General features: G+C 39.0%; 1 protein-coding gene across 1 annotated transcript; it reads right to left on the bottom strand.

Moving 5' to 3' along the window:
* On the bottom strand, window positions 1-21196 carry C6H3orf70 (chromosome 6 C3orf70 homolog). The gene is made up of 2 exons (XM_063306870.1): window positions 20790-21196; window positions 1-3717 (listed from the first exon to the last, which is right to left on the bottom strand). The coding sequence occupies exons 1-2, from the start codon at window positions 20995-20997 to the stop codon at window positions 3161-3163; spliced, it is 765 nt and encodes a 254-aa protein (XP_063162940.1). The 5' UTR covers window positions 20998-21196; the 3' UTR covers window positions 1-3160.
* Window positions 21197-21513: the final 317 nt, after the last annotated feature.

The raw sequence follows: 21513 nt of genomic DNA, 5'->3' as shown, positions 1-21513 counted from the left end.
TTGTGTAAAAACAATCTTCACATTTATTATTTTGTGAGAAGTTTACATGAAACAATGATGTGCTCTTGAGAGTAGTTTGAGACACAGTATTTATGTGCTAAATCAGCCAACCAAATCCTGCATGGCTTACACCGATGAAATCTCCAGAGAAGCCAGGTACAAGACAACTTTGACTGTTGTGCTTAAGATTTTGAAACAGAGTAATTTTAAGAGATTAACATTGTATGCAGCTATTGCTAATTAATAGTTTGATCAAGAAAGCCTCATGTAAGTCTGCACTGATTTTCTCCAGCTCTCATTTCTCACTTCAGAATACATCCACCTAATCTTAGCCTGGTTAGATCATTGTGCCTTCTGCCCTGCAAAAATAGTGACAGTATCACATAATAAACATAGTTAAAGTGTACCCTCAAAACCTTCCCTGTTTCTGCTCTCAGATTTAATTTCCAATTCCTCTGTAGACCTCTCTGGGATTGCCAAAATTCCCAATTCTTCCTTTTTTTTACACATGAGAATGTCAGTTACAAACTAACACAACCAAACAAGCTGTATTTTAAATCCCCAGTTCCAAATAATCTGAGTAAAATAATCTTATTTTATGCAGTTTCTTCTATAAAAGCCATAAGAATGCTTAACATCACCTGAGAAAATCTTTAAGAATCCCAAGATAACACTTCAATGAAATTCTGTAATGAAACAGCGTTCCCTTTAAAAATTAGAAGAACGCTGTAATTTTTCAGAAATACTAAGAAAGGATTGACCTGTTACGATGGCTAGAACTGTGTTTCTTCTTTCTTTTTTTGGGGTGGGGGGGGCAAGAAATGCATTTTAGTATTACATATCTGGATAAATAGTTTGTTTTACTCCGTAGGGTAATATTTGTATATTTTAAAGTACAATATTAGTTTTATAGTCATTCATAATACACTGCAATCTAAATATTTTCTAAAAGTGCCTATGTCAGAGTGTATGTATAAAAATTAGTTATTAGTTATGTGTCAAGATTGTATATAAAGAGCAGCATTCAACAACACAGCATAAGATAATCTAATACTGAGAGCTACAACTGTACATATTTATATGTTATCATTCTTAGCTAAACTTATGGAAAGTGAGTTAACCAAACCTTTATAAAATAGGGCTATATTTATTAGTAGATGCCCTAATGTTACAGGAAAAGTTTTCAATTATGTACCACATGGGCAAATGCAAAAAGGTTAGGAGGGAAAACATTGTCATCCACTGGTACATGACTATTTAAGTGTATTTGAAATTCTTATTCTAAAATATTGAAAAAAATGCACATTTACAACTCCAAGGGCCATAATGCTTAAACCGATTAGCAGGGCACCTTTCCCCACAGGATAACCATATTGTGTACAACTTAAAATGAAGACACAAATACATCAGGGGTATAAAGATCTATCTTTCCACTATACACTTTTCACAGTTTTATACTGATTAACATAAACAATTATTAAGCAAAGCTGGAAAAAAACAATTGGCTGCTTTTTTTTTTCCAGATTGTTTCTTTAAATCCAAATACTGTATGTCAGAGGCTAAAACTACAATGACACCTTCTTTTTCAACTAGCTACACTCAAACCTACTGTGCACAAGTGGATCATTTAAATAGATAATAGTATAGACCCAGTACTAAATGTATATCCCGAGTCACCAAATTTACAGATCAATAAATGGAACGATTAAACTCTATTGCCCTAGTTCTATACGGAAATACTTTCTTAAGTGAATTCATATACCATTTACACTTATTTTTCAATTTGGATGTGCATGAATTGAACATATCCATAGCAAAAAAAAGGCTGTATTAATCATTTGACGCAGATACTGTTACATGTCCTGATTAGTTTTCCTGATTTTCCTAAACATCACAGGCTTATGGCTGCCCTTCGCTGGGAGCAGAAGGCAAGGACTTAACCTTCCTTCCTTCCTCCCTCCCTCCCTCTTTCTTTCTTTCTATACAAACCCAGACCGGCAAAAATATTTGGCTGATCTGAAAAATAATCCCAATTTTCACTATGTGAATATACACTGAAATTGCAATCACTGTATACCTATTTCAGATGAGTAGCTCTTTCATGTATGCTTTGTTTTTATAACAAAATCCAGCTTGTCCTCTGTTTTAATACAGAAAGTAAGCATTTAGAGTCAGATTAAATATCAATGGAATATGGTTAGTTGGCAGTGTAATAATGTATCCCTTGAATGATTTTAATTCAAGCCTCTTTGAGATTTCCTTATTGTAGAAACTTTCAGTTGTGTTGGCTGAGTATTGTGCTTATTCTGGGAATCTCCTGAGTTACTCCATAGCTGGCAAAAACGGTTAGCGTGTGCAGGTCATTTAGAAAGATGTACCTAACATCAGAGCTTGTGAGGAGAGCCATGGCTTCTTGTCTCCCACATAAAATAATACACATAAATAAAGGATATTTGCTCATGGATTTAGCTCTGCTCATCAAAGGTATGGCTAACCTCCTATTGATATTTAGCAAGTGCACAAAAGACTAAATCCTTATTCCAAATGAGAAATCCCAAACCAACTGCTTATTTCAAAATAGGATGATGAGCTACAAAGAGTGGTTCTCAATCAGTGGTGTGTATACCATAGGCTACCTGAAAAGATACCTACGTAGGACATAAGGTAAGCCACTGATACTCTTAATCCCCAGACTTTCCATACACAATATAGTAACGGTTATGTGGTCTATGACCGTAATAAAATTGGATTGATTGATAATAAAAGAATGCCTGAAAACACACAAATGTCCTTCTTGGGGAAAAGTGTGTGTTTCTACGTGTTGGGATCCAGGTTCTGTGCTAAAGTAACTGGTGGGACCAAAGTCTGAAAATCACTGGTTTACAAGATAGCCTGACCATTGCAATTTATCTGTTCTTCATCAAGATGAGGGCTAGTCTGTAACTAAAGATGGTATCTTTTAAGCTATACAGCAGGGCTCCTGGAAATTCATTGGTACAATGAGTATCAAGGAAGTAATTCACATATGGTTAAATATTGTCATGGCATTCCTTGAGGGATATCAAGTACACTGCAAAAAAGGACCTGTCAAAAATGCCAGTATAAATGTTAGAAAACCAGTATTATTTTAATATGCCTAGCTAGCTTCCAGCTCAAAATTTCACACTGTGGTTTCTATGGTTTCAATTACTTCTAGTTCACACTGTGAGGGTGATAGAAGGGGACACTCATCTGGCTCCCAGCTACTGTCTGGACTATAATCCTCTTCTGAACTTAGCTCTGCTCCTTCTTCTGTGTCTTCATCACATGACTCTATATAATGAGCCCCAACAGCATTGATCCCAGAATCCTCAGAGCTGGAAGGGGATGAGCAATGATCTATTTTTGGTGTATTATTCTCTCTCAAAATTAAGGCATTGCGCGTGGGGACCTCCTGAGGCTTCATTTTATAGGAGAGAGCAGGAGGTTGCCTCTGCACATAACACATCTTCCCATTGATGCATTTCACACGGTAATTGTCAATAAAGAGGTCTGAAATTGTGCAAAACCGTGGGGAGTCTGGTGGTAATGGTGCTTGGAAGACAGGTGCAAACTTCAAAAAGTGTTCCGTGAGAGAGACAGCTATCTGGATAGTGTTTATGGTTCCTCGAGGCCGAACAGGTATTTCAGTACTTGGAAGCTGTTCTACTGGAGTCATAGGCTGATAAACATATTTACCTGCAAAAGATATGAGAAGAAATATTAGAACCACATTTTACTGTGTAGAAATTAACTAGATCATGAACAAAACTTTTTTTTAATGCTACTGAATGCCAGATGCTGAATGTCTAAAACATAAGAATATGCTTAGCTTATTGGCCCCCTGGAGGCATCTGGCTGGCAGCTCTTAGCTTTTTCCATATTATCATTTGTTTCCTCTCAGGCACTGAAAGCAAATATTCTGTAAAACAGTAGATTCTCCTGCTCCCCCTCCCCCTGCCCAAATCTTGAAATTCTTTACTTTGTTTTAGACAAACTATTGTACAACTAAGCCTTCTGTGGGAATGTTTTTTTTTCCCTTGTGCCACTAGGGACCATTGTGGCTGCAGTTGCTAACAAGACATTTTAAGACAAGAAATGAAGGGATTTTAAAGCTGTGAAGGCTACTAGCATTCTGATAATTCAGCTAAGTAAGAAGAAAATAGGATTGCATTGACTATGCCATATAAAAGCAGTGCCAAGGAAAAGAGTATTGAAAGAAAAAAACTTATGTCTGTGGCCCGCCTTATTCCATCCCCTAATGAAAAATAGCATCAATATCTAATATTGGAGGTAAAGCTATTCAATGTCAGTGGAAGCAACATCATGCAAAGTACAGAAGAGTATAAAGTAGTAGTAGGTTAAAAAATAATAATAAAGGGAGATACAATAAAAGGAAAGAAATCTAACAACGTAATTTACACCAAAACCAAAAATGCTATACTTCTCTACACCTTTCTAACCTTACAGCCACCCTTCTTTCTACCATGTCGAAACATCAATTCATTCTTTGCCTTTTATTATTTAAATTTCCTCATTTCTCTTTGACTGTGTCATCAACTTCATCCCACCATAATTTTCTTGATCTTCCTCTTCCTCTTCCTCTCAAACCATTCAGTCTTTCTTCCTATATTTGCTTTAGTGTTTGATCCTCATTAATTCTGCCTAAATAACTAAACAAACTCAGTGCATTTCTTCTGCGTGGCTCACTCACTTTTATATTCAGTCCATGTTCACAAATCATTTATTTTTGATTTTATATCATCTTGTTTTACCATATACACTGCTTAATAATGTAATCCCACTGCATTCACCTTTTATGTTTCTCCTAAATACCAAAATCATACCTCTATATAAAAATAAAAATTGGACAAAAGCGCAATTCTGCCAAACATCTTCCTGGGCACACTTAATAATCCCTGTGGGTCCCCCTGTCAATCCAATTTCCATGTCTAACTTACTCCCTGCAACATTCCCTCACTTCAGTGCCATAATCATTTTATTTTTTGTTTTTAATTCCAGTCTCCTCTGCTGAAGTATTTAGTCCTTCCATCCACTTTCAAAACTGCTGTATTTTGTATGCATCTTTCAGTGTTAACAGTCCCTGCTCTCTCAGACTACTGTATATTCTTTGCAACTATCTCTCTGTACAGAATCTAGAATATCTCTCTCTCAAATGTATACATCACAGCAGCCATTCTCCCTCATGCATTTTCTTCATCTACAGCCTCTTTCACTTCATAATTCCACCAAGCCTTCTTTTTTTTTCTGTGCCTCTTTCTAACATTTTTTCACTCCTGTTTTAAACAGCTTCCATGCAATCTTTCCTTATATTCATTTCCATTCATCCTATTGGGTAATCTTTTAACACTTTTTCATACGAGAGTCATAGTTTCTCTTCCTCTAGTCATTCTACTTTTACTTTAATTTCTTTCACTTCCTTCCTTTTCTTTCATATCCATTTTTTCATTTAGTTGTATCCATGACACATGCAGCATTTCGTGCTAACTGGGCACAATAGCAGTCAGTTTGGGCGTTTTATGGCACAAGAGCAACTGAAGCCATTTTACCCAAACAATAGTTCAGTATTTATCGGGCCTTTTGGCTGAAAATAAAGATTGATTGATTGATAGTTCAGTAGAAGGCTCCAATTTTGGAATTACTTAAAACAACCCTCATTTTGCATGGTAAGAAAACATAAATCCTAGTTTTATGTTTTCAAATGAACAGCTCCTATCAGTAAAAAAAAACCTCTGCAGATATTTTATCATTCTCTTTTTAATGGATTTTTCTGATAAGAAAACTGACGGAAGAAGTGGGGGGGGGGAACTAGGAGGATTACAGATGGAAAACAACTTTGAACTGCTGTCAAATTCTGTGAAAAAGGTAGAGTGTTGGTGTAATAAAAATCTTGTGAGGGAGCACAATCACCAAGCCTACCACATATGATGTAGCATGCTGGCTGGGGAATTCTGGGAGTTGAAGTCTACACATCTTAAAAGTTGCCAAGTTTGAAAAACACTGATGTAGCTTGTCTACATAGATGACAATTAGATTTATTCTTTCATTCTTTATTATTTATTCTTTCATATTCTTTCAGAAAGATGACAATTGCATCACTTTTCCGTCCAATTGGCGGCACTACAAATTTTATTTCAGATTGGTGAAAGTGCATTCCACACCACCACGGTTATATCCTTTATTTTACAACTGCAAATACCACCCAATACCCTTGCTTTTAGGTCACATTACCTAAAATAAACACATGAAATGGAAAAATAAAAGTTAAAAAATGTAATCTGTAACCAAAAAAAATTAGCTAAATACAGATAACTAGAAAAAATAGAATAAAAATATATTTGTCAAGTAATAGGATGATAATGAAGTGGCTGCCAGGGAAGCATCATTGGGAAATAGAATTCCAAATGCAGGGGACATCACTGAGAAGACCCTCTTTCTGGTTGCCAGTGACATATTCTGATAGCAGAGGGCACCTGGTAGAGTACATTTTGATAACGACCTAATATAGATGCAGATTTAATTTTAAAAAATGCTTCTTCTGATATTGTAGAACTAAGTAGAACTAAGTAGAAACTAAGGGTTTCCTTCGAGTATATTTTCTGGTAGGACAGTGAAAGATGACCCTGAGAACATACTGATACAAAAGGAACTCTAAGAGTAGCAGACATATGGCAGCAGCTTGTGAACATCTATATTTGTTTATGGACCCCACCAATAACTAAGGAGATAAGCAGCATTTAATTACTAATAATCAGTTATTTAAAGATGGGCAAATATTTACAGAGTAATTGGAAAATGAATGCAATTTGGAAAATGTGTATATAATTTTTTTCTAAAATCATCTTTTCCCTAAAACATCCTGCCTTCCAGAAACAACTGCATTTTTGTAAATTTGGCATTAAAAGGGACTTAATATTTTTCATAGGTGAAAGCTCTGAGATTCTGTGATGCTTAGAAGGGTCAGTTAGCATTATGGGTTCCAACAGAACAGTCTTCTTCTCCCCACCCCAGCCCTCAATGAAAATAATCAAGTATTGCTTTCCAACACAAACATGATAAACACAGGCCAGCTTTCTTTTCAATAAACAGATACTTCGTTTTTCTTTTCTATTTGGAGGTGGCAATTCAATATTGCCCCTCTAGACCCACCAGGAAAAAGTTATTTTCTATGACAGCTCAAAGTACCCTACCAGAGAAAATGGGAATTACTGTTTGTGATTAAAGCAGCCTCCACAATATTTGTCATGAGTGAGGATGGTGAGCAGGGGGCTCCCATCCAGACTGTAAAGTGCATGCGTAGCACTGAGGAATTAGGTAGCCATTCCAAGAGACACAGATCGGGCCCGCCTTGACCTTTGGGGTTTATATGTCTGGGTTTTTCCCACGCTTCTTCAGTTTGTTAGGATTTTCCTGTTATGTAGCAGCAATAAAACACTAGAGACCTGTTCCTTGTCTCAGCATGGTTCCTGGCTGTTAGGACAATATTGCAGGTAACACTTCTTATTCTGAACACTAAAATATGCAAGCTTGAGTTGGAAAACAGTGAATGATTGTATGGCTCCAAAGAGACACTTTCCCTTTTGGGTTCCAGATAGGCAGCAGACAGCTCATCGCAAGAAAAAAAGGGGGTGGTATGTGGGACTGGGAAAACTAGAAATTGTAGTGTTTTGCAAACAGACTCCATTTCTGAGTAGTGAGATGTTTTAGGGATTCAAGTGTTTACAAGGGGTCCAGTCTTCTTAGAAGGAGCCACCAGAAAGATACAGTGTTTTTGTAATACACAGTTTAATACAGAAGTGTAATCAAAACAACTGAGCATCAAATGAAGCTTCACAGCATTAGTTGATAAATTCCAGTTTCCCATCAAATATTATGGAGAACTTTTAATGCTATTATTGCATTTCTTGCAGTTAGCAAAGTCAGCTGTCTGCTGTCTTCTGAGATCCAGTTTCAGAATATGTGAACTTCCTACAAACCCTCTTCCTTCTTCTGTTGTCCAGCAAGGCGAGGGAGAAGAGAACAATGAGTCATTTCTATAATCACCTTCTTCAGCCATTCTACTTCCCCTTGAAAAGTTCTCAGTTATCAACTAACTTTTGAGTCCCTAGAGCTGTATGTAGCCTCAGGTGACATTTTTACACCACCATAATCCCCTGTAAACACAACTGCTAAAAATTAGCGGCATGGTTTCTTGTCATTTAGAAGCAGAAAAAAGATGAAACAATGGACTTAACTTGGTTTAATATAGTTTTAAAAAACAAAAACTCCACAGACTTGCACCCAAGATGTAGGTAAAAGCAAAGTTGCTTGGCTTTCTTTATATCAATTACAAAGCCCAGCCCACTTTGTATCATCAACCCACTCACTCTAGTCCTTACCTCTTAGTAAATGTTAACTGTGGCCCACCTACTTCACCTTAAAATGTATTATTACAGGTACATGCACTGATAGCTCTACTATACAAATCCTAGCAAACAGACAATTTTCTGCATCACACCTATGGCTTGATTGGGATTTTGGAGGCTCATGCCCTGTGTGTTATGGTTGGGGCAGGACTCTTAAAAATACACCAATAGCTTTTCCCTTCAATGCATATTTTCACACAGTCTCTATTACTTCATTTTAATGTATGTAATACTGAAGAAACTGGAGAGGAGGCTGGCTTCACACCACACAAACATAACTAATGGGGTCCTATGCAAACATCCCCCAAAGTGTAGAATATCTTTTATAAGATGATGCTTGCCTGCTCTCATATGCATATATCATATATAGAACAAAAGCATATATTTTCTTCAACAATATTTTTAATTATGTAGACATTATCATAGATGTAAGCTGTTATCCTAGTTATTAGGGAATAAATACAATTGAATACAGCAGGATATTAAACCTTTTGCATCAGAGTAAGAAAAAGTTGTGGGGGGATGGTTTTGCTATAGTCAAGACTATCACACTTATTTCTAAATATTAAAAAATTCCCACCAAAATATATTCCACCAAAAACTTGGGAGAAACAAAAATAGCTTGACTCAGTTTATATGCAATTGGCCCTGAGGAAGTGGACAGGATCTTCAGAGTTGTTAGTTTGACCTGTTTCAGATCCACATCACCTGGGAGATGACATGAACATGGGTCCAAGTGGTGATTAACTCATCCTTGAATGAGGGGTAGTCCCACCTGCACACAATGAGGCAATGGTCTACCACCTCCTCAAGAAGCCATCCCTGGACCCACTGATATTGGACAACATTTGTCTCCAACCTTCTGTTGAAGATTGTCAAGAAGATGGTTAGGCTGCAACTTCACAGTACTTTGGGGAAGGATCTAGATCCATTTTAGTTAAGGTTCAGATCTGGTTACAGTCCTGAGAGACCATTGATCACACTTGTTGATTACCTCTGGAGGGACCAGGATGGCAGTGGTGCATCCATCCTGGTTCTCCTTGTTCTATGAGCGGTTTTCAATATCTTTGATCATGGTATCTTTCTGGACTAAGGGAATTGGGAGTAGGTGACAAAGTGTTGTGTTGGCTCTCATTCTTCCTTAGGGGTTAATTTCAATTTATGTTGATGTGGGGGAAGAGGTCTAGTCTTACAGGCCTGCTTTGTCAAGCTGTATTCTCTCCACACATCAATTTAACATCTGCATGGGGGTGCTGGATAAGGTCATCCAACAGCACAGAGTCAGATATCATCAGTATGTTGATACCCAATAATCTGAGCATTAATTGAAAAAATTAAATCCCTGTAGTCTGTTGAAGTAATTATTTTTATAATCAGATTAGCTCTCGATCAATGTAAGTTCAAGTTCTAAATATACACATACCCTAAATTAATATAGCCCATATCCATATATTCCTCTATATTAAGCACACAGTGTCTTTGAGGAATCTTCAGACACATATGAGTCAAGTAGCAGGGTGTGTGATTTCTTATTCCACATTATGATTTCTAGAGCTAGGAATCTGAATAGCAAAAATGCAACACTTATGAAAAAGTAGGACAGGAAGCTTCCTAAGTGCAACACAAGTGTGAAAAGAATTTCCTTGCTTATTTGATCCAAAAATCCATCTAATTTAGTTCTATTACCATGGCCAGTTGATGTTACCAGTAAGGGAGGATGATAATACTTATTACAGACTTTTATGCATCATTTGTGTTGCCATCCTTGGGGTAAAGGTAAAATGTTTTAATATTCCTATAACTTATAAAATAAGAGATAATTTAATAAGAAAATCTTTAAAATCTATTCCAGAAGAGTTTATCTGAATGTAGATTTTTTTCAACGTATCAAAATATAAAAAATGCTTTCAAGAAATACTACATTAGAGTGAAAAAAAATCAAAATATAATTAAAATGCCACTTTGTAATATTGAGGCTCATTAATGAGTTGAAGATATTAAGAAAAAATACCACTGACCTATTATATTATACACTGAATAAAGCATCACTGCATTTTTTTCTACAAGCACTTCAATCTGGGTAGCAGCAATGAATACCTTCAAGTGAATAAATTACCAGCTGATGTGTGGTGAGAGTGGTCCCTACTAATCTTAAAACGCATTCATTCTTGAAACAGACCAGATAATCTTTCAAAAGATGTCATGAACTCAAATAATTTTACACACATGCAGAATGCTTTCTGAAATCACAGTTGCTAAATATCTTTGCAAAGTAGGTTCTACAATGGGAAACTCTGTATGATTATTATAAAATCATGATTACACCCGAGAACTTAAAATTACTGTATGTTTCAGTGTGTTTATATGTGTGTGTGTGTGTGTATGCATGTATATGTATGTATAAACACTTGGATGGATTGATAGTTAATAAAAAATAAAAAAATCAGTCACTGAGGAAATAGCAGGTATCTTTGTTTTTGTTGTTGTTTATTCGTTTAGTCGCTTCCGACTCTTCGTGACTTCATGGACCAGCCCACGCCAGAGCTTCCTGTTGGTCGTCAACACCCCCAGCTCCCCCAGGGACAAGTCCGTCACCTCTAGAATATCATCCATCCACCTTGCCCTTGGTCGGCCCCTCTTCCTTTTGCCCTCCACTCTCCCTAGCATCAGCATCTTCTCCAGGGTGTCCTGTCTTCTCATTATGTGGCCAAAGTATTTCAGTTTTGCCTTTAATATCATTCCCTCAAGTGAGCAGTCTGGCTTTATTTCCTGGAGGATGGACTGGTTTGATCTTCTTGCAGTCCAAGGCACTCTCAGAATTTTCCTCCAACACCACAGTTCAAAAGCATCCATCTTCCTTCGCTCAGCCTTCCTTATGGTCCAGCTCTTGCAGCCATATGTTACTACGGGGAACACCATTGCTTTAACTATGCGGACCTTTGTTGTCAGGGTGATGTCTCTGCTCTTAACTATTTTATCGAGATTTGTCATTGCTCTTCTCCCAAGGATTAAGCATCTTCTGATTTCCTGACTGCAGTCAGCATCTGCAGTAATCTTCGCACCTAGAAATACAAAGTCACTGCTTCTACATTTTCTCCCTCTATTTGCCAGTTATCAATCAAGCTGGTTGCCATAATCTTGGTTTTTTTGAGGTTTAGTTGCAAGCCAGCTTTTGCACTTTCTTCTTTCACCTTCATCATAAGGCTCCTCAGTTCCTCTTTGCTTTCAGTCATCAAAGTGGTATCATCTGCATATCTGAGATTGTTAATGTTTCTTCCAGCGATTTTAACTCCAGCCTTGGATTCCTCAAGCCCAGCATGTTGCATGATGTGTTCTGCGTACAAGTTGAATAGGTAGGGTGAGAGTATACAGCCCTGCCGTACTCCTTTCCCAATCTTAAACCAGTCCGTTGTTCCGTGGTCTGTTCTTACTGTTGCTACTTGGTCGTTAAACAGATTCTTCAGGAGGCATACAAGATGACTTGGTAACCCCATACCACTAAGAATTTGCCACAATTTGTTATGGTCCACACAGTCAAAGGCTTTAGAATAGTCAATAAAACAGAAATAGATGTTTTTCTGAAACTCCCTGGCTTTTTCCATTATCCAGCGGATATTGGCAATTTGGTCCCTAGTTCCTCTGCCTTTTCTAAACCCAGCTTGTACATCTGGCAATTCTCGCTCCATGAATTGCTGAAGTCTACCTTGCAGGATCTTGAGCATTACCTTACTGGCATGTGAAATGAGTGCCACTGTTCGATAGTTTTAACATTCTTTAGTGTTTCCCTTTTTTGGTATGGGGATATAAGTTGATTTTTTCCAGTCTGATGGCCATGTTGCGGACTTCTGTCCATAGTTCTTCTGGGACCCTATCTACTAAGTTCAGTCCCTTAAATCTATTCTTCACCTCCACTGCATATTCCTTAGGAATATTAGTGAGCTCATATCTAGCTGATCTGTGGGTCTTCCCTAATCTCTTTAGTCTGATCCTAAATTGTGCAAGAAGAAGTTCGTGATCTGAACTACAGTCAGCTCCAGGTCTTGTTTTTACTGACTGTATAGATGTCCGCCAACTTTGGCTGCAAAGGGTATAGTCAATCTGGTTTCGGTGTTGTCCATCTGGGGAAGTCCATGTATAAAGCCGTCTCTTAGGTTGCTGGAAGAGAGTGTTTGTTATGCACATTGAGTTGTCTTGGCAAAATTCTATCAGCCTATGTCCTGCTTCGTTTTGTTCACCCAGGCCATGCTTACCTGTAATTCCAGGTGTCATTTGACTTAGCATTCCAGTCTCCCGTGATGAAAATAACATCTCCTTTAGGCTTGTTGTCCAGTAGGTGCTGCAGATCCTCACAGAACTGCTTTACTTCAGCTTCTTCAGCATCTGTGGTTGGGGCATATATTTGGATCAATGTGATGTTAGATGGCTTGCCCTGAATTCGAATTGAGATCATTCTATCGTTTTTTGGATTGTATCCAAGCACTGCTTTAGCCACTGTACTATTAATTATGAAGGCTACTCCATTTCTTCTGTGGTCCTCTTGTCCACAGTAGTAGATCTGGTGGTCATCTGATGTGAAGTGGCCCATTCCAGTCCATTTCAGTTCACTGACACCCAGAATGTCTATCTTTAATCTTGACATCTCACCAATAACCACATCCAATTTGCCCTGGCTCATAGATCTTACATTCCAGGTTCCAATGGTGTGTTGATCCTTAGAACATCGGATTCGCCGTTCACCACCAGCACCGTCGGCCGCTAGCCGTCCTTTCGGCTTTGAGCTAGCTGCGTCTTCACGTCTGGGGCTAGTTGAACTCATCCTCTGTTCCTCCCCAGTAGCATTTTGACCATCTTCTGACCTGGGGGTCTCATCTTCCGATGGTATACCGACATATCTCTGGTTGTACTGATCCATTGAGTTTTCACGGCAAGAATACTGGGGTGGGTTGCCATTACCTTCCCCAGGGATCGCATTTAGTCTGATCTCTCTGTCATGACCTTCCCATCTTGGGTGGCCCTTCATGGTTTAGCTCATGGCATCATTGAGGTGCTCAAGCTCCAGCACCACAACAAGGTAACAATCCTTTGCTGAAGAGCAGGTATCTACCTGATTGTAAAATTGTACTTTTTTTTACAAGTAACAAAAATTATTTCTAATATGAAGGAAAATCTCTGATTAAAGTTTCCATCAAGTTGAATATATTAGAAGACTGCTTTTTAGCTAACTTTCCCAAGATCACTTGCAGTGGATTGATAAAATATAATATTACAAAAAGTTATTTCAGGAAATGTATCATTTGTGTTGCATTCAGCTGCTTTGCATTGACAAAAAAGGTCCTTACATGGAGACAAAAAAAAAAACTATTAACAAACTCTGAAGCAAAAATCAATGCACTACGCAAAATTAATCCTTCTCTGTGGAAAATGGAAATGGAGGTTTGATTTTAATCCTTGATTTTGTTCCACATCTGTTCATACTTGCCACTTGTACAATCCAGCCTCCTTTTCCTTCATCATAAATGTTGATGGAAATACAGTATAACATAAACAGGTGTCAGCTGTGAAAGAGATATTTGCACAACCAGCTAAATTCTAATTAATTCGTAACGGTGTCCTCATCCAGCTTGCTTCCAATTTATAACTACTGTATGTTCATATGTCAAGAACCTGGTCATCAATTTCATGTAATAACTTAGTGATTTTATAATATTATTATTAGACAAGTGTGTAAATGATTGGATGGGAAACCTTGCTATGAATTAGCTTCCCAAAATTATATCAGAAATATTACCAAGAATATTTAGTATTGCAGTATTGACATGTTTGTGTTATTTCATCAATGCTATTAATTGCGTTTTTCATTCTCTCAACCAAAAACATACTACTGTGAGAGCTAGTGTGGTATAGTGGTTAAGATGTCGGACTAGGACTGTTTTCTAGTCCACCTTCAGCCGTGGAAGCTCACTGGGTTGTTTTTGGACTAGTCATTCTCTCTCAACTCAGTCTACCTCATGGAGTGGTTGTTGTGGAAAAAGCGGAGGAGGGAATGTGATGTCCTCCTGGAATAAGGGTGGGATATAAATCTAACAAATACTAAATCAGCTTTTAACAACATATATAAATTAAAAATCTACCCAGTTAGAGACTGCTTGGAAACTCTCAGCAGAAAGAGATTTCTGGATGCTGGAATAATAATTATTTGCCCTTTTTTAAAACTGTCACACAAGTTATATTCTTTCTAAGGTACACTCAAATAAGAACTTGCTTTCTTTAATAGTGTGAAATGAAAAGATGCCATAAATAGCCAAAGATGCATTTCAGAAGAGTCAAAGTGCCAGGCTATTATAGGTATTTCAAAAATTACCTTAAATAAATATTTCTAATAGAGTAGCCTAAATACTATAACAGAACTGAGTGGATCCTGGAGACAGAATGGACAACACACTTTTAAGGCAATCTTCCCTAACCTGGTGTCATGGTTTACAACTTCTATAAGGAAAATATGGCTGAGAAATACAGAAAGTGTAATCTGACACATCTGGAGAATATTATGTTTGAATAGGCCACTGAGGCATAAAGATATATGTGGCACTCATATAGAAGCCAAAAAGAAGTGAAATGCCCTCTGCAATAGAGAACATTCATTATGGAAAACCCAATAATTCATACATCCAGTGAACTGTAGTATTTTCAGGGCAAAAAACACAAACACTCAATCGTGTGGACCCATTCTAAAACACCCTAAGATCCTGGGAACCAAAAATATATCAGAAATGTCCTAAAGAGTATTCCTAGCATAAACCTCATAATCCAGGAATGGGAACTGCTGGCCCTCCCAACCTTCATAAACAGCGGCCCCCAGAAGCCCACTGAGATGGGCAATGATACAGGATGCTGGGAAATGCAACTTATCAGCATCTAGAGAGCTACATATTCCCTACTCAGCTACAACCCAATAGTCAAATTAGGCTTTCTAGATTCACTGTCTGTATTGTATTGTTTGATGGGCTGGAGACTGTGGGTCAGGTACCTTGGGTCAGGTTTTGTTTGTTTTATTGTATTTGTTTTTTATTATTGTCATGAGCCACTCAAAGTTGTGTTTTACAAGATGGGCAGCCAAATAAGTATTTTAAATAAATATCTACATGAAAGGGTTTCCCTATAAAAATGTTCCATACCAAAAAAAATCAGGAAATATCACTATGTCACAAATGTTGCAGATAAATAGTAGGTTTACAGCAACTTCATATTTATAAACCACACCTATTAATGCCTGGGAAATTAATTAGCAAAATGAGATGAAAGCTTTATTTTCATCTGCCTTTCAGTTTAAATCCAACCATCAAGTTCTGTTCTATGATTTATTCAAATATTAAAAAGTTTTAATTCTAGTTCAGCCTCAGTTATATTTCCAATTATGAAAAATTAAAATTAAAATTGAGAGATCACTTTAAAAAATAATAATTGAGAGAGCAGTTAAAAACAAAATTGCTCCCAAATCAACGCTTAGTTGGTAGCTAATATCTCTCTGCTCAGCATAACCATGGGTAGAGAATTGCGAAGCTGCAGGCACATTGAGGCCATAGAGTAAGATAGTATGAAGCTAGCATGCAATTTTCTATATAAAAATTGGAAAATAATTTATGGAGTCCTAAAAGTCAGAATATATTAAAATTGCAAAAACAGTCAGGCATAGCTTTATCAAAAGAAAAAGAAAAGAAGAAATGAAAGTATTTCCTTTGCTATACCTTGAAAACTTTCCAAAACACAGTCATGTCTAACTAATTCCAAGCAGAAACAGTTAATTGTAATTGAATAAATATATACACATATGCTGATTACCTACTTCCCACATCTGGAAATTGCAAGTCATTTCTTGACTAAAAATATATTTAATTATGCAATATTCCTGAGGGGACTGTGTTTACGTGCTAAATTCATAAGAAGATTTTATAACTATTTGCATCTGTTATTCTCAAGAGGTAAAAAAGATTCAGAAATCCAGGGAAGACTTTGTGGTACTTCAAAGGCCTCCCTGGATTTCTGAACTTTTTTCGTCTCCTGAGAGAATGTTCACATATAAGTAGAAGATTTAAAAAAAACAAAAAACCAAACCAACCAGACCCAAAAAAGCACAGTTAAGGTCTTTAACTAAAAATTGTAATTACTATCTACCATTTTAAACTGAAGTTCCTGGAAATTGTTGTACGTGTATAATTCTATAACAACACATTCACGCCCCTTGCTGTTTTTGCCCTTTGTTTGCAGCTGTGCTTAAGCCCTGTTCCTTCCCCAGAGAGTGTTGCAAAACATGCCATATCATTCTATACACTGTTTTGCTTCTCCACTGGCAAAACCCCTCTGTAGGTTCAGCAGCTGTCTCTGCAAAAATAAATGAGTTAATACAAACACACAGAGTCTGTCCCACAAATAAGAGATGTTCCAATTCAGATTTGAATGAAATTATTGCCTCATGTAGTTCAAAAAGTCTTTACAATTCCTGGTAATTGCTCCCACGTTTGGGGCAGGTCTCTTTTCCAGCTCTACCTGGAGATGAGAGGGACTGAATCTGGAACCACTACAGATACCTTTCTTCCCTTGTAAGATGTTAATTGTTGCCTCTGCAATTTATGCCAACTCAATAATTACATTTAGGGCAACAAGGACAGGCCTCCTCTCCCTCCCATTGCAGATACGTTGTTATATCTTGCTGCCGATAGCATGTTCTATCCTGGCAAAAACAGCAACTTCAGGCACAGGTTAATTGGGCCAATGGAACAATAGGAAAAAAGAGTTTTCTTCTACTCAAGGCATGGTCACAGTCTGGAACAGAGTCTCCACAACTTCTATGTTTTTTAACATCAATAATTTCACCTATGCAAATATGCATTTATTATAAAGTTTAGTGTGGTCCTCATCAGATATCCTTAATTTCAATTGTGAGCAAAATAATGCTTAGGATCATCCAATGCCGATTAGAGCCCTACATGTTCAAGCTGGTTTTTAAAAAGGCCAAGGAATATGGTACATTATTGTTGATGCATGCTGGACAATTGAGAAAGCCAAAGAATACCAAAAAGAAGTCAGTATGTGCTTCATTGGTTATAGAAAGACCTTCAATTGTGTAGATCATGTCAAGTTGTAGAATATGATTAGAAAAACGGGAATCCTAGAACATCTCATTGTCCTGATGAGAAACTAACATACAGGTCAAGAAGCCACAGTACGGGTAGAATGTAGTGAAACAGACTAGCTCCAGGTTGGCAAAGAAGTGAGACAAGGCTGTATACTCCTCCCCTTTTTATTCAATATGCTGAATATATATTAAGGGAAGCTGGATTGGAAGAAGATGAGTGGGGTTTTAAAACTAGAAACACCAATAAACTCTGCTATGCTGGTTACGCTGTTCCGATAACCAAAAATGCAAAGGATCTACACTAGAAGCAGTACAGTGAATATAATTAAATATAAAGAGGACTAAACTAATGCAACAGGTACAACAACCAGCCTTAGAATTGGTAATGAATATATCAAAGTGGTGGATAGTTTCTGACTTTTAGGATCAACCATCAACAGTAAAGGAACAAGCAGTCAAGAAATATGCCACAGACTAACACTTGGCAAAGCAGCCATCAAGGCCTTGGAAAAGATAATCAGATGCCATGATGTGCCTATACCTACAACAATTCAAATAGTGCAAGCCATGGTATTCCCTGTGACACTTCTCTGGAACAGGCTCTAGTGCTGGAAAAAGAGGAAGGAAAGAGAAGAAGAGGACGACCAGCAGCAAGGTGGATGGACTCAGTTACAGTAGCAATGAGTACACCATTGGAAGACCTAAAAGACCAGGTTAGGGACAGATTGTTATGGAGAAAATCTATCTATGTGGTTGCTAAGAGTTGACACTGACTTAATAGCACATAATCAATCCGTTGGTCTCATCAGAGCATAATACTGTACTTCCAAAAGCAGAAAGCCAAATCTGACATAATTCCTGCTGCATTTTCCACTTGAGATGTATATCATAAAGAAAACCCGTGATGTTTCTAATGAGTACATGCAAGAGGCCATGCAGAAATTCTAAGCTTAGTCATATGTGAGCTCACTTGTATTGAGTGCTTTCACACAATCTTGGTCTTCTTACAGGAACACAATCTGGATTTTAGAAGATGCACCCAATCATGCTGTGATTATAGTACTTGGAAGTGGAGAAAATAAACTCAGCTATTTGATTAGAAGCATTAAGGCAGCAGATTCAGATAGGCTTAATGGCTTAATAGCCAGAAAATAAAAACATTATCTTGAGCAGGCAGCAAACACTGTTCTGGATTACATAATTCATTCTTTAGAAGAAAACTGTTCTGCTCAGACATAGTCTAATTCTGAACATGGTACCAGAAGGAAAAGGATGTACAATTCAAGAATAGTAACCAACAGGATACTTCTACAATCTAGCATAGGGAAGATGTCATATTTCATCCTGGCCTTACCCATCATCTCAGAAGAACTGTAAGTTTTATTGCCATTTGCTAGCACATTGGTGCACTACTAGAAGAAAGCAAAAACTGATAGAAACATGAGGACACCCAAGCAAGTGGAAATTCAGATCTGAGCAAGTACAATTAATCGATTGCTTAATGCTTTCTTTTGAGATAGGCAGATTTCAGAAGGAGGTACAAAACTTCTAATTTACAAACGAAAAATAGTTTAAAAACAGAAAACAAAATATTTTCTAATCCATTAATTTGCACAGGCCACAAGTACTAGGACTTGACCCTAGCAGATGATGCTGTCCCTATGAGTGGGGAGAAAACCCTTGGAGACTGTAATGAGAAGAATGGCACCCTTAAACAGAAAACATAAAGTGCTATTTATCTGCTGCAACAAGCCCCATGCATCTGCCTTCCAGTTTTCTGGCTCTGGATAATGAAGTGGCTATGGCAAGCTGCTGACATTTGTTTTGTGACTAGTTCCAGAGAGATCACATTACTTCAGTTTATTGCAATTTCCCCAGCAGATAAAAGTGGGAAGTAAGCTATATGTTTACATTTTATAACTTTTTTTTCAGTGTCCCATCTTTTACCCCGGGCTACTGTAAACCATTAAGGGGCTATCAGTCAATCAGAAATTTTAATCTGAGCACAAAGAAAAGAGGAACCAACAATATTCTTTATGTAGAAGTAATACATTCAAACCAAGGGAATCAGTGAAAACAGTAACTTGGAAACTAGACAGCTAGTATTATTAGCCATGAGACCATTCCATGAGAATCACAGATATCACTACTTTTTCAAGCAATAGATGAAATGATATAGGCAGCCACAGAAGAGATGTGAATGGCCCTTTATGATTCTAATCCAACAGCAAGCTTCACTTACTATTATTTACATTATTGTATGCAAACTACAACTGTTGGTTGAGGGCTTGGAAGGCTGAGGCCTCCAGATGTAGAGTTACAATTCCCATCATCCTTCATCATTGGTTACACTGGTTAAAGCTACATCAGGAGGGCCACACAAGTTCTCTAACTAGAGAAAGGATTGAGTGGGAAAAGCTCAGAGGTTTTACTGTTCGTAATATTGAAAGATGAGTCTGCTTCTTGTCTAAACATCTGTACCAATACAGATCTATGACTTCAGCAGTTATAGTATAGTAAAAAAGCAGTTAAGCTGCTTCTGATAGCAATGGATGGGCTTATCTAAGTGGTTTGGTACCTTTCATTGCCTCCCCAATCAAGATCTAGCAAAAATGGGGGGTGGGGAGCTAAGAAGTGTTCCTTATACATTTTACCTGCTGCTCCCACCCTGCTCTCAACACACCGCAGATCCAGCCCACTCCTTTCTTGGCGTGTCCTAGTCAGAAGCACCCAGGAGATCTCTCCTCCCCGGGAGAAGAGAGAAATCCATCTATGCTTCGGATGCCACGCTATCTGTCACTATCGATCCCACGTCAGATCTCCGCTCCAGGCATCAGGGCATCGAGACGATGGGAAAAGACATCAGGCAAGAGCCCATCTGCTCCTAAAAGCGGTTCCAGCTGGAGGAAAAGCCACCATCCAAAACCCCAGGAAAGATTTAGATTCCCCCCTCAGGACTACCGACTGCTTCTCCGTCCCCGGCGTGATTAGCCAATCTCTCCCTTTCGGAAGGCAGACCGCGAATCTCCGCCCGCCCGCCCGCTGCCTTGCCAGAAATCTGCAGCGCTCAGCCAGGGGGCTCCCTGCGCTTGCAACGGCGCGGAACGTCTGGAGACCAGCAGCTTGCAGGGACCCACCAAATTCTCCTCTGGTTTGTCTTCTCCCGTCCCGTCCGCCGCGCCCAACCCAGCCCCCTCGCCCTCCGTACTCACAATGGCACCAGCCCAGATGGCAGCACCAGTGCAGGCGAAAGCAGCGGCCGTGACTGTGTGTGGTGCACAGCGACAACCCATCACAAGGCTGAAAGTCGGGTCTTCCAGCGCAGCTGCGGGCCAACGCTTGAGCCTCATCCAGTTTCTCGCTTTTCCCGACCAGAATAGAAGCGGCAGCGACGCTGGCCGCCGCCCCAACCCCGCTCATAGTGCTGTTGGTGCCGCCGCCGCCGCCGCCGCCGCCTTCCCCGTCACTTGCAGCCCGCTCTGAGCTCACACCTTTGTCGCCGAGTCACTCCCGCTTGCGCGCACACAAAGCGCAGCGGGCCGGGAAGCAGCGCTTCTTGCCAGGGGAAACAACGCCGCGGGCTAGCCCGGCCCCGCCTGGAGCCACCTTGGCTAGTCGCCCAGCTCCGCCTCAGCCCCAGCCCCAGCCCCAGCCCCAGCCCGCCCCCTCCAGCTAGCGACGGGGCGGGGAAACTGAGGGAGGGGAAGTCAGCCGTGGGGACTCCGCTGAAGAGCTCGTGAGCGGCGGGAGGAGGATTAGGAGAGCTGCGGAATCCTCCCCGGGAGATTAAAACCATCCGGCGTTCACCTCCTCTGTCTATAGAGAGCGGTTACTGACAGGTCCTGTGGGCGAGGCGAAAGGAGGGACAGATCGCAGCCAGTGAAAAGGCCGGGGACTCTGCTCTCCAGGGAACGGTTACCAGGGCGCCTCGCTCCC

This window comes from Candoia aspera, chromosome 6 (genome assembly GCF_035149785.1).
Source record: "Candoia aspera isolate rCanAsp1 chromosome 6, rCanAsp1.hap2, whole genome shotgun sequence".
NCBI classification, from domain to species: domain Eukaryota; kingdom Metazoa; phylum Chordata; class Lepidosauria; order Squamata; family Boidae; genus Candoia; species Candoia aspera.
Note: the sequence above shows the minus strand (reverse complement) of the source record. Positions and strands in the feature narration are given on the sequence as shown.